The sequence below is a fragment of the Macaca mulatta genome, chromosome 1 (assembly GCF_049350105.2).
Source record: "Macaca mulatta isolate MMU2019108-1 chromosome 1, T2T-MMU8v2.0, whole genome shotgun sequence".
NCBI classification, from domain to species: domain Eukaryota; kingdom Metazoa; phylum Chordata; class Mammalia; order Primates; family Cercopithecidae; genus Macaca; species Macaca mulatta.
In genome coordinates this window covers 238,346,783-238,360,242 of record NC_133406.1, presented here as the reverse complement: position 1 = coordinate 238,360,242, position 13,460 = coordinate 238,346,783, and the positions used below count along the sequence as shown (strand labels likewise).

At 64.5% G+C, this 13,460-nt stretch overlaps 1 protein-coding gene across 7 annotated transcripts in view; it reads right to left on the bottom strand.

The window, feature by feature from the left end:
- Window positions 1-1,797: 1,797 nt before the first annotated feature.
- Window positions 1,798-13,460, bottom strand: part of MORN1 (MORN repeat containing 1) — a 70,923-nt gene continuing 59,260 nt past the window's right edge. For 3 of the 7 annotated variants that reach the window (XM_015135557.3, XM_015135650.3, XM_077979790.1), the window contains 2 exons: window positions 4,653-4,699; window positions 1,798-2,112 (listed from right to left, as the gene is read on the bottom strand). In XM_015135557.3, the coding sequence (XP_014991043.2) occupies window positions 1,919-2,112; window positions 4,653-4,699 (241 nt within the window). In that variant the 3' untranslated portion in view covers window positions 1,798-1,918. Of the gene's footprint in view, window positions 2,180-4,652; window positions 4,700-13,460 lie in introns of all 7 variants that reach the window. The other 4 variants (XM_077979818.1, XM_077979842.1, XM_077979826.1 and 1 more) reach the window with 3 other exon arrangements.

Sequence of the window (13,460 nt, the reverse complement as noted above, 5' to 3'; positions counted from 1 at the left end):
AGGCAGGTGACCCAGGTCGGGGCAGGTCAGGCACACCAGGAGCCTCCCCTCCAACAGGCGTAGCCAACCCCAAGGGCAAGGGACAGTGTCAGAACCGCAGGGCACTCACAAGGCCCCCGGGGACCAGAGGCTGGAGCCATGGCTGTGACGAAGCCGCCCTGGGCTCTGGGAGCCTCGAGGATGGCCACAGCTGGGAGATGCAGCCTTGCCCCTGGGTCTGGGCTTCTAGAAGGTACAGGAGGGTGGCTGCCTGCCTTGCTGTATGGAATGGAAGCCTGCGTGTCTGGGGAAACTTCAGGGATGCCACAGCCCCCCACATGTGCTCGACCGCCAAGTGGCAGAGCTCAGAACCAGGGGGCCTTGGGGCCACTCTGCACTGGTAGAGGAAGGGTCCCCTCGCTGCAGCTCCAGTGGCCTCCAGCTTGTCACCTGCAAGGATGGGGGGCCCAGCATCCCATGATCTGGTCTGGTTCCTCCCCGCAATGCCCCCCGAGCTCGCCCCTTTGCCCCCGGGCAGCCAGCCTTCTTCGGTGCATCCACCACGCTACGCCCGACCTGGCCCCAACCAGGCTCTCCCTGAGAGCTTCCCAGGGTCCCCCCACTGTGCAGCACCCCAGCTTCTGGGTGGGTCTTCACCCCCGTGTGCCCAGGGGCTGCCCTGGGTTCCTGCACTGCTGTGAACACAGCTTCTCTGTCCACAGTCTCCCTCCGCCGAGCAGAAGCAGCTGCCTGTGCGGGTCTGGAGAGAGGCCCCGGCCGCAGCTGGCCCAGGACGTGGGTGTGTTCCCAGGGAGGTGTGCCTGGACGGTGGGAGGGTGGGTCTGGCCGCAGCGCAAGGAGGTCAGTGCCAGTCGTGGGAGGGCCAGGGACAGCAGCATGAGGGAAACATCGGGGGCACAGGCCTGGTGTGGGGCTGGGCTGGGTCCTGGACGCCCCCTCCCCAGGGCTCCAAACAGTGGTCTTCTGAGAGGGTGGGCTGCAAGAACAGGGGGGGGTCTGAGGGACTGCCGAGAGAGCAAGGGCCTGAGGAGGCTGGCTCCCTGCCCAGCGCTGAGAGGGCAGAGGGTGAGACCAGCCAGGCTGCGCAGGCTCCAGGTGGGCAGGGTGAAGCCAGGGGCCAGAGCAGGCGTGGCGGGGCCAGGAGGCAGGGTCTGTGCAGTCGCCACCTTCTGTGCTGACTGAGTGGCTGGCTGCCCATGGGCCACCTCAGTGCCCCCTCCCCAGCGACCTTCTGGCCCCTCTCAGTGGCTGAGGGGCCCTCCAGAGGCAGCCGTAGAATGTTCCTGACCGTCCTCCCTGTTCAGCGCGGGGCGGGGACGTCAGGCAGGCAGGATACCGGCCAGGAGAGCTGATCGCATGCCTCCTGCCTCTCGTCATGGGAGTCCGTCCTGCGGGCAGGATTGCCTGGAGTGGGCAGTGCCAGGCGGAGGCGCGGGGGTTGCCTGGCTGGGCTTCACTGCAGAGCTCTGTGGCAGCGAGACAGGGACCCTCCTTCCCAGCCCCAGCCTGGCAGGGAATTCCGGCACCGACCGTGGCTGGGCCTGGGAACAGTGTGGGTGGGACAGACATGCTGGCCTCGAAGGGTGCCTGGGCGACTGCCACAGCCTGGCCTTGAGACGAGTCACCCCATGTGTCCCGCCTGGGCCCCCAGGCTTCCCAGGGCTCTGCGCAGAGCGGAGGCCACAGCAGTGAGGGAGGACGCGGGCTCCAGTCCTGTGGCCTCGCCTGTGAGTGTGCGGGTGCATGGGGAGGGCCTCGCTGCGGGCGTCGGGCCCAAGGAGCGGTGCCCTCCACAGCTGCCACTGAGCATTTTATTCAAACAGCCGCAGGGCTCTGGGGAATCGGGGACAGGGTCCCGCAAGCAGAGGCAGAGTTTCTTGCCGTTCACACCGAGGTGGTCTCCTGTGGACACTGGGCCTCACCGAGGCGCTGGAGGCTCTGGGGTGCAGCCATGGGCCTGCCAGCCGCTTGAGGCTTCAGGGCCTTCTTCCAGAACGTGGGGTGGCCGGTCAGCCCTCTTCGCTACGACCCGCAGGTGTTTGAAGGCGGGGGGCAGCGTGCGTCCCAGGAATGGTGGAGTGGTCACGTCATGGATCATGAGCACGTACTCCCCTGCAAGGGGCGGGCTGGGCTGGTCCTCAGCAGGCTCCTGTCCCCTCCCCTCCCTGGCCTCAGCCCACTGCCCACTCTCGTGTGCCCACTGGCCCGTGTCCCCGACCCTGGTCATCTCTGCCCGGGTTCTGGGATTCTTGGCACCGTAACCACAGCACCGGCCACCGGACCAGTCCTGGGGTGCTGGACACACAGTCAGCGTAGGTGGATGAACTAATTTTGGGTGAAGGGAACCACCTCTGGCCTCAGGCCACCGCCCAGCTACGGCCTCCGACTCAGAGGCTGGCAGGGACAGACACGACCCTCGCATGGCGGCCGCTCTCCAGCCCCTGCGGCCGACCTGGCTGTGGGTCCCGGGAGGATTCCTTTGCAAATACTTTCCTACTTTTTAGGAGAAAAATAATTCATTTCCTCTATAAACTGTTTTTAAAAATAACGAGCGCTCTGAAGGCAGGTGTGTGTGACTTGCTTTTGGAGCCCCCGCCCCAGCCCCTTCCGCACACCCGCGCTGGGGCTCTCTGGGTGGGGCTGGAGGGCGGCCCTGCTGGGGGGACTCGGCAGAGAAGGAAAAGTACTTTTCCTTTCACAGTCTGTAAACTGTCTGGAGAGCTTCAAAGTTGGAGAAACCATAAAAAAGAAAATAAGAAATAACAAAAAGTGAGGTTGCCATAGAAACCGTCCTCTCCCCTCCCCTGAGCCTGCCGGGGCTGGCACCGGAGACTGGAAAAGGCGCCTCGGCTGGCCCGGGCTCACACCAGGAATGCGGCCGCAGCTGAAATGGGGGCAGGAGTCGGCTCACACCGCAAGGCAGAGCAACATTCCAGACGCCGGCCTGGAAAACAGCGCTCGCTTCGCGGAGCGGCGGCCTCCTCCAGCCAGGCCAAGGGCTCGGCCGCCTGTGCGTTCCCAGGGCTGGACAAGAGCGAGCCTCGGGGGCCGGGAGGAATGTACTTGGCCCTGAGTCAGTTCCTCTAGAAAAAAACACGGTTCTGGGGGGCCTCGCAGGGGGACACACGTTCTGCAGCCTGGCGGGTGTGGGCCACAGCGCTGGGCACCAGGGCCAGCCTCCCTGGCGGGTGGAGGAAGGGCCCCACATGGCAACGCCACAGTGTTTCCAAGCAGCCGGGTTTCTAGGTGTTCCCAGGAATCCAGCTGTACCAGCGGCGGCCAAGGCGCTGGCCGGGGGGCCGAGAGCTCAGTGGGCAGTGGCTGAGGAGCCAGCCACAGGCCCCATCTGACCCCACTCCTGAGGCCAGCGTCCCGGCAGATGGGAAGGGCGGGAAGGGCTCTGGCTGGTGGCCACTATACAGCAGGCCGGGCCTCGACGGCCACGTGATCTAGCCCTGGGCCAGCTCTCACCCGGGGCCTCGGCCATACATATATGGCTTAGCCCCAAATGGCCCCCACATCATCGGATCTCCCTTCGCTCCTCACCCTGAGCTGTCTCCACTGAGCACATAAACCCTGGCCGGGCGGCTGTGCAGACATGCCAGGACCAGCCGACGTCGATGCGGTGATGTCCCCGCCCCCACCCTCACCCACCTACTCCTCCTGGGATGGCCAGGATGGGGTGGCCTGGTCGACGGTGTGAGGGCTGCTGTGGGACCCCAGGGGACATCGCCCAGGACTCCGGTCCCACCCCTCACCCAAGCCTCGCTGGCTATAGCCCTGGCCGCACTGGTGCCGTCCCCACGACCAGGGTGGTTCCACTTGCTCCCGCTGTGCCAGAGGCAGCTCTGTGGTGGCATCCAGACCCCAGAGGGCCCAGACCTTCCAGCCTTTGGCTCTCCAGCCAGAACCCCAGAGACACCAGAGGAAGGGTCATTCACGTTGGCCCAGCGGACAGAGAGGCTCCACTCTCCATCAGGCACCCAGTCAGCCGCGGTGCCCAGGCCTTGCTAGGGCTCCAAGCCGTTGTGTAGCTGAGGTGCCTGGCGTTTGGCCCCTCTGGCTTGGAGGGGGATGCCAGGCCTAGGCTGTGGGGCTGAGTCCCAGGACTGGGGCGACTGGAGGAGGCCCCACGGCTGAGGGTCTGCACCTGAGCCTCCTCCAGGCCCTCGCTGCACCCCTCCTCACTGTCCCCACAGCAGTCCCCACGCCGGGAGGAACTTTCCGCCCAGCCCAGCCCACCAGGCCCCGGCAGCCGGCCTTGCGGGGAGCAGCTCCTCATGGTTCAGCCACCGTGGGCCTCGACAGCTGCTCCTCAGCTCCCCTTGGCAACCCTTGGACCCCAAGGCTTCTGCGCCTGTGTGCTCCCTGTCCCCATGGCTTCCTCCTTTCTAGGACATTCCCCACATCAAGGGCTGTGTCGGCCCAGCTTCAAATCTTTCTGGACCATCCCCAGCCCCCAAACCACCAGCCCCCTTCCCATTCAGGCCCTTGGGAGGGCTCGGCTGCTCCCAAATCCCCCACCCACAGCCACCTGCCTCTGGGGACCCCGGGCCGAGTTCCCCCAACCCCACCCCCAGCTCTGGGCTGTGGCATCTCGCCTCTCCAGACAGTGGCACAACCGGCGATGGACTTGGGCCCCGTCCACCTACCTGGGTATGCTGCCGCAGGCTGCTCCTCCGTGGCGCTCCCCTCAGGCCTGTGGAGATGACACAGTGAGGCCCCTGAATGCCCTGTCTGGACCCCCAGGACATGGCATTGCTGACCCGAACCAGGGCTAGTGGCTCCAGCGTGGATTCGGGGCCCCAGGACAGCAGAGGCCGGCAAACTCCACCTCGGGGCCACGGGCAGGATAAGGAGAGTCCTCTGGCAGCCTGCACCCAGCTCTCTGCCCCTCGGGCCCGTGGGCTGCCCTGTGCAAATCCTCCTTGTCTAAATTATTGACGTGCTTATGGCCTTGGAGCAGGAGTGGGACTGACAACCCCATTCCCACAGGCTTCTGACAAGGCGGAGGCCCCCCGGTGCAGCCGAGAAGACCATGAAGGGTGAGAAAGACCCGAAGCCCCTGAGAGGCGGCGACGCCGGAGCCTGCAGAATGAAGGACAGAAGACTGAAGTGGCTTCATTTCGAGTGGGGAGAATGGGTCTTGCCGGGCCCCAGACCCATGTAAGACACAGGAGTACGGGCAAGGAGGGGAAGCGGGGTACGTAATTCAGCACCGAGAGTAACTAGTCTGCCAGGCTGCCAGCCTTAGAGAAAGAAGCAGGATTACAGGAATCCTGAGTTTTTACAGGACCCCCAGGGCTTTGAGGAAAACACAGGCCGAGCCAGGAAGGAGCTCGGGAGTCTCGGCCTAGGGAGGAGGCCGTGCAGATTCGAAGGCATCAGTGCCCCATGGACGGCGAGCAGGCCCGAGGCCAGCGTCCGCAGAGACCGCACGTGGGGAGGCGGTGCAGGCAGTGGCCTGGGGGGCGTCTGGGCGCCCACTGCGTGCCTGGGACTGCACCTTCACGTGGGTGCCAGCCCCTCATTCCTGTCCCTCAGTCGCTGGCCATGACGGCCCTGACACTGGAGGCCCCAGTGAGTCCGCACCACCCCGGCGCCATTTCCTGCCAGTTCTGCCCGAGGCAGCAGCTGCCACCACCGCACAGATACATCCTGCTCCCTCCTGACCTGCGGAGGTCTGGCCCGGCATCGGCCTGGCAGTCTCGGCCTCCCCGGCGGGGTCAGTGTCTGGGGACCCGGGTGAAGACACAGCAGTCCGGGCCTCACCCAGGGTCTATGTCTGGCCGTTCTGCAGCGCTGAACGTCTGAGGCCTGTGTTGCCCCCGCGGACGCGTGCTCTGGACACACCAACGCTCACACAGAAACACAGAAACACAGTGAGCGGCGTCCAGGCCGCAGAGGCTCCATTGTCGACCCCAAGTCCAGAGGCTGTGGCCGGTTGCGAGTGGCCTCTGTGGCTTTTAGAAGCACAGACAGGAGATGAGGTGGACGAGGCGGCGCAGGTGGAGGGCCGTGAGGAGGGACAGGCATGGTGGGCAGGCAACCACCTCTGCAAGGCCAACAGGTGCTGTGCCCGGCTCCCTCCTCTTGCCTGTGCCTCTGGCAGTGACCAGAGTGGCCTGTCGGCCGAACTGGCCACCCTGACGGGTAAGGGCTGCTTTTCCCGAGGCCCTGCATTGCATCTCGGCGTCACCGAGTGAGCTCCTGGCCTTGGCAGCCCCCCTCACCGCACCTTCCCAGGCCAGATGCTCCGAGAAGCCAAGAGGTCCCCAGAGGAGCTCCTCACAGGCTTCTGTGCAGACAGCAGCGAGCCCCGAGCAGAGCTCCAGGGAGCGGCGTCAGAGAGGCCTTGGCCGAGTGCAGGCCCAGCAAGGGACCTCTGGCAGCCTGTAGCCCTTGACCCTGTCTACCCAGACCCGCTCCTTCGGGCCTGGGCTCGGCCTTTGCTGTTCTCAGTCTTCCAGTCTATGACGTGGACATGTTCCTCATGCATGGCTTTGGCGTGCCCTGACCTGGGCATGAAGTTAGAGCTGGGCCTGAGGCCAGTCTGTTGCCAGGCCAGGGACGGCAGTTCATGGCCAGGGTGTGAGGCCCAGGGGACCCCTTCCTGCAGCCTGGCCTGGTGTCCCGGCTCCTGGAGAAGGGCGCCCACTGGAGCCGTCAGGGGTCATGCCTGGGAGTCAGAGAGTCCAGGCAGATCCTGGTGACAAGGGGCAGGAGCCTTTGCCCAGCTCTGGGGTTCCACGTGGCCTCTAGAGCCACCAGGATGTGCCGGGAGCTGGTGAGGCAAGAGCCAAGCAAGACACAATCAGGAGGAATCTGTCACGTGGAGGTGGGGGGTGACTCTCAGAGAAGGGCCCAGGCTTCCCCACCTGCTGCGCAGGAGCCACACCCTAGGGTTTTCTACAGCCCCGGGAGCCCCTGTGAAAGTCCGAAAATCAGGACCCTTGGCCGCAGATCTGGGGCCAGCTTGGAAGCCGCTGTCACCTCCTTAGTATCCCCAAGAAATGAGAGCCACGGGCCAGGGCTTTCTGTAACAGCCCCAGGCACAGACACAGACGGGTGCAGACGCCAGCCCCGGCTCCTCTCCCAGAGCACGGTCTGTGTGTCCTGCCCCGTGGAGCCCCTGGAGAACATGCCGGCACCACGGAGGCCTCGTGCCCCTGGCCTGGGCCGAGGAACTGGGGGCCACGTTGCCAGGGGAGCCCTCCCGGGGAGGCCCCTCTGCACCGCAGGCCTCTGCACCCGGGGAGATGACTGCTTTCCCAGGTCGAAGATCAGAGTTTGGATTCTTGGCCCCAGGCCTTGGGGAGGCAACCGCCACAGACCCCCAGGTGCCCTGTCCCCAGTGGGCGGTCAGCTTCAGGCCTTGGAAAGCCTGAGGGGTGTTCTCTGTCTGGGGGAGCCTGTTCACCTGGGGGCACTTGCCAGTGCGGGCGTGCGAAGAGTTAACAGCTGCCCTGCCCCAGCCCCGCCGTCTGCTGTGGGGCTATCATTGCACATCCCCCTGAGCGCTGGGCACATCCGCGGGCCCAGCCGTTCCCGCCTGGCCCTCACACCTGCTTTGGTTTAGTATCCCTGCTTGGACAAGACAGGGCTCGTTTTTCAACCTTTAAAAGTTTCTAGGCCGGGTGCGGTGGCTCTTGCCTGTAATCCCAGAACTTTGGGAGGCCGTGGCGGGCGGATCACGAGGTCAGGAGATCGAGACCATCCTGGCTAACATGGTGAAATACAAAAAAATTAGCCGGACGCAGTGGCGGGCACCTGTAGTCCCAGCTGCTTGGGAGGCTGAGGCAGGAGAATGGCGTGAACCCAGGAGATGGAGCTTGCAGTGAGCCGAGATCGGGCCACTGCACTCCAGCCTGGGTGACAGAGTGAGACTCTGTCTCAGAAAAAAAAAAAGTTTCTAAAGAAGAACCCAGTCAATCCCTTTCTCTCGTGGCTGAACTCCCACTTGGAGGTGCTTCCAGCAGTGGGGCCAGGGTGCCTGGTGCTGCCTACTGAGGACCCTGGTGCCCCCGGCTGCCCGGTGCCCTCCCTGCAGCCCACCCCATTGTCCTGGGAGCTCTCATCCCTGTGGGCCCAGCCCCCAGCCTGCTGGACACCAATCCCCCACCCCGGGGCCAGATCCCATGAGGACCACAGCCAGGTGCAGGCTGAGACCCACTGGCCAGGGCATCCCCTGGGCGCCTTCCCTGGGGATGGAGGGGCTGGGCTGAGTGGGACCTCCTGGCCGCGGGGTCAGCAGGTGGCAAGGCCCAGAGAGGAGGCAGAGCCCTAGGGGAGGGTGAGCGGGTGAGCAGGTGAGCTGAGGAGACCAGAGTTGCCACCGCATCATGCGGGCCCCTTTGGGTCTGTTGAGAGTCTATTCCAGATCGTGTTCTCCAAGGCCCCACTGGGCTGGGCCCCGTGCAGGTGCAGTGTGGAGGAGGCACTGGCAAGAATGCTCAGAGATGGCACCAGCAGTGAGCAGGCCAGACTCAGGCCAAGGGGCAGGCTGGGCTGCTGGGCTGTGTCCGTGTGTTTATGGCGGAGACCAGCGTGCCCAGGAGAGGACTGGGGGGAGCTGCGGGTGAGGTGGGACCCCTGGCTTGTGCCTGTGGGAATTTTCTATTTGTCCATCTTGGGGCCGGGGTGGGGGTGGTTGCTGGGCTTCTCTGTGCTTCCTCCATCCACACCCCTCGGCCAGGCAAGCTGGTGGCACGGGCCTCCCCACCTGGGCTGCGAATCACAGGCTGCTTTGCTGGCCAGGCCTGCACCTAACTGGCCACAGGGTGCTGGCCCGGACTCACGCTCAGAGAAAGGACACGTTGCCACCCCACGTCCTGTCCCTATTCAGACCCAGCCAACCCCGCCAGGCCCGGTGCATGGCCAGGCTGTTGCCTCACGTGTCTCTGGGCACCAGTGGTGGCTGCTGGCTCCAAGGCCATTCTCCTGGCTCCTGTCACCTCTTCGTGGCAGATGAGGGAGGAACGGGTCGGTGTCCTGCATCCTCTGGGCCTGGGACAGGTGAGGAGCCCGGGTGCCTGTCCCCACCGATGGCCTTTCAAAGGGGATGAAGGCCTGTGTGGGACGCTCCACGGTCACTGGCGATGGTGCCAGGAAGGGGCTCTGTGGGCTGTGGAGCTTCCACAATCTTTTCAAGTAAAAAAAAATTAATTGACTCCATCTGTGTTGGCCTAATGACTGATTAAATGACTAATCACAGAAGTCTTAATTAAGCCCATTTTTCTTGGAGCCGAGGAGGGAGGAGGGGCTTGGATGCCGACAGCCACCAGTGAGCAATGACACACAAGGTCTCCGCGCACGCCCGTGTCTGTGGTCGGGCGGATGGACCCCGTCCCGGGCCGATGGGGCTCGGGTGGCCGCATTTTCCTATCATGAAGCATGGAATTAGGATTTCTGGGGCCAGCACCACCCCCACCATTCCTGTGGAATTCTCCTGTGTGGCTGGGCAAAATCACGGCCACGTTGATCAAACCGAGTCCCTCTTCTGCAGCTGACATAATTTCACATCTTTTAGGAACTGACAGGGCTTTGTCCTTTTGTGGAATTCCGTAACACGCCTGGAATGTCTCTGCAGGAATGCAGCCAGAGGCCCTCTCAGAAACGCGTCCCCTCCCAGGGCAGCAGGCGGTGGGCACGTGCGGGGCCCTCATGTCTGGTCTGCGTCTACCGCCCACTACAGGGAGGGCCATCCCATCCACGCTGTCTCCCCTCCCACAAGCTGGGGTTCGGCCCCAGGTGGACATGGGGCACGTGGTGAGGCAGCAAGTTAGGAGACAGGTTCAGCGGATGGCGCAGGAGCCCCTCGTGCAGCCTCTCCAGAGCCAGTCGGGACCCCTCTCCCGGTCAGCACCTCGGGACCTCTCCCGGTCAGCACCTCTCCCTGTCAGCCTGCCAGAACAGCATGAGTCAGGGCAGCCGTGGCCCTCCAGGCCTGGACTCTGCCCCACGTGGCCGCAGGGGTGGGTAGGGCTCCTCCCCAGGGCTCCCTGACATCCTTGGACGTGCTGGGGCAGTTGAGGGTGCCCTGGCAGGCAGGTGCCGGGCCTCGGCCTCTGGCTATGTCTGCAGGGCCCTTGCAGCAGGACCCTCCTTTCTGGCCACCCTGCACAAAGGGTGACCAGGCCCTGGAGGGCTTCAGAGGGTCAGAGCATGCCTGCGGGGGTCCTGGTGGCCCTGGCTGGGCTCTGGGAGGGCAGACATGGCTTCTGTGCCCACAAAAACCAGGCTTCCCTTGGGGCACAGCTTGTGAAGGAACGTTGGCCCCTCTTTCCTCTGCCTATTTTAGGGAGCAAAGAAGGCTTTGCAGGATCCTGCCTGAGAGTCATAACAAACGCACATGCTTCTCCCGCGTGGGCCGTGCTTCTTATGTAAATTGAAACCCGCTGCTGCGCCTCATCCGCTGCTGCGCCTCATCCGCTGCTGCGCCTCTCCCGCTCCCGCTGCTGCGCCTCACCCGCTGCTGCGCCTCACCCGCTGCTGCGCCTCACCCGCTGCTGCGCCTCACCCGCTGCTGCGCCTCACCCGCTGCTGCGCCTCATCCACTGCTGCGCCTCTCCCGCTCCCGCTGCTGCGCCTCTCCCGCTCCCGCTGCTGCGCCTCTCCGGCTGCTGCGCCTCTCCCGCTGCTGCGCCTCTCCCGCTGCTGCGCCTCATCCGCTGCTGCGCCTCATCCGCTGCTGCGCCTCATCCGCTGCTGCGCCTCATCCACTGCTGCGCCTCTCCCGCTCCCGCTGCTGCGCCTCATCCGCTGCTGCGCCTCATCCACTGCTGCGCCTCATCCACTGCTGCGCCTCTCCCGCTCCCGCTGCTGCGCCTCATCCGCTGCTGCGCCTCTTCCACGCACGCCTCTCCCAAAATTACAGGCTGGTGTGTCACTCTTCATCTTTGTCCTTTTTTTTTTTCAGTCATTTCTATTGTTTGGAGCCTCCTGGATGACGGTGACAGGCTCTGATGTGGGCTTTGAGGGGCCACCCGGTGGGGAGTGCACCAGGCGCCCCGGTGCTCACCAGGTGCCCAGAGGGGCTGCCTGTCCTCCTGAGGGCACTGGCGTCACCCAGTGGATGTTGAGGGAAGCTCCTGTTGTGCAGCTGCATGAAGGGGACACAGATGTGGCTGTTTTGAGGGACAGATGGCTCCCCCAGAGCCCCCGTCTCAGCACACCCTGGTGAGCACAGCCCGACCACCCTGACCATGGCTCACAGACTCCAGCGCCCGAGGGAATGCTGCCTGCCCTTGGTCCACACTCAGATCCTTCCAGTGGGATGGGGGACCCCTGGCCCAGACTCACTGCTTCTCCCATTCACCGGCCCCATGCAGGCCGCTAGGACCTGGGCTTCTATGATGGGGGAATAGGTGGCGCTGTCGGGGGCACAGCAGGCCTCCGGCACAGGCCCAGGTTGGGGGCCAGGAGGGCGCGACCTGGTGTCCGGACATGGAAGGGGTCACACTCCCGTCTCAGTCTCCTGTTGTCCACACTGCAGAATCCCGTCTGTGGCTCCAGATTTGGAACAGCCGGGAGGCCCCTTTGTTAGCTCCTGCTGGGATTCTGGGAGGGGGTGAAAACCTCCATGAGGGAGTGAGGCTTTGGGGCTTTGTGGGGAGACGAGGGGAGGAGCCGAAGCCAGGACCCCGGGGTCTCAGAGGGGCCCCCAGGTTGCGCCTTGTGTGCCTCGAGGGGCCAAGCTCTATCGGGGGCTGGGCTGGGTTCCGTGACCTCCATGGGGTGCAGCCCACCAGGCTGCCTATGAGGGTGCCTCCAAGTCTTCACCCAACTGACCTCTGGCCAACCCCCACGGGTCCCCCAAGGGACTTGCTCTGGAACTGGAGAGCGGGACTATAAAGAAACGGAACCCAGGAATCTGGCATTGTTGGGGTCCTTAGGAAGGATAAAAAGGTGGCCACATGTTGAGTGGGGTGGGGGGGTGACTGGGGGTGGCCAGAACGTTCCAGGCAGGAAGTGCAGTGAGCGTCGGTCTCCGGCCTGGAGATGCTCCTGGTGCGTAATTATGCTGGCCGGTGGGCGCGCCAAGCAGGACCTGGGCTGGCCCCACATCCTCTGTGCCCAGCAGTGGGGATGCCAGCTGGGACCCAGCAGCCAGGTCAGCCCCGGGCCCAGCTCCCGAAGCAGCCTCCCCATTACGGAAAGGGGGTCCCCGGCGATGGCAACTGGGGACAGCTGGTGAGTGCAGGGAGTGGCCTCGGCCCTGGAGACGCTGGAACAATACAGGACCGTGCCAGGGTAGGGGCCACGGCTGGTGCAGAACAAAGTTGTCAGTCACAGGGCCACACTGGGGGGGGACCCGAGGGAGGTCTCAGACCTGAGGGGTCTCCTGGGACTCCAGGGTGCTAGCGGCAGGATCCCTGCTCAAGGTTCTGCTGCTGAGGCTGGAGCCCAAGGATGCGCTGAGAGCCGGCCGCAGCCCCTGCCCTTCTCCACCCCATTCACAAGCGTGTCAGTCAGAAGCGGCAGACCCAAAGGTGCCAGGAGCTTCCACTCCTCCAGCCCCGCCCCGCCCTGCCCGGCCCTGCCTGCTGACAGTGAGCCCTCCCCTGTGCCTGGCACGGGCTGGGGACCCTGCCTGGAACCACTCGGCCACGACACAGTGAGGGTTCCTTAAATGCAAACCGGACGCAGCCGACTGAGTGTTCGAGGGCTTTGGATTTGCCAGAGCCAGGTTGGCTGCTGGAAAGAATGGCTTTCTCAGAATTCTGACAAGTGGGCTCTTTGGGCCCAGAGACAGGTCTGGACGCTGGTTCAGGAAGCTGGGACCCACACCAGAGGGACAGGTGCTTCTTCCTCACCGCACAGCAGGCAGAAGGCACGGGGGCAACAGCGGGGGGGCCTCAGGCAGGGTCCCCCACTCTTTCCTAAGAGGGGGCCGTCGCACAAACACCCAGATGGGTTGTGGGGGGCTTCCGCAGGGACAGAGCCGGGCAGGCCCTGGAAGAGGTCGTGAGGTCGACGCCCTGGTCAGCCACAGTTGAAGGCCTCTGGGTGGGGGGGCAGCAGGTTCGAGGGTAGTAAGGGATCACGTGGCTGCAATGACCCGCTGGCGGGGGCAGGGAAGCCAGGCTTCGGCGAGGACGAGAGGCACAGCCCAGGTTTGTCTCTAAGCCACTGCCGCCCCAGGATCCATGGCGGAGAGGCCGGCAAATGTGCGGCCCTTCACCTGCATGCTGGGTACTCACTCCAGGAGCCGGCAGAGCTCACGGCGAGTTCGCGATCGGTAAGACTCCCCAGGGTTTCCGTACCCAGAAGACGTAAGCCCAGCTGCACGGAGAGCCGGGGCTCCCTGCAGGGAGCAGGCCTCGTTTTGGGACGCCTGCCCCAACACAATGGGAGGGCCCTAGCGGTGTGGCCGTGGAGCCGGCAGGAGGCAGGGGAATCGGCTGCTGGTCACAAATGTGTGTCCCGAAGAGACGACATCATTTTAACACTGAACACTC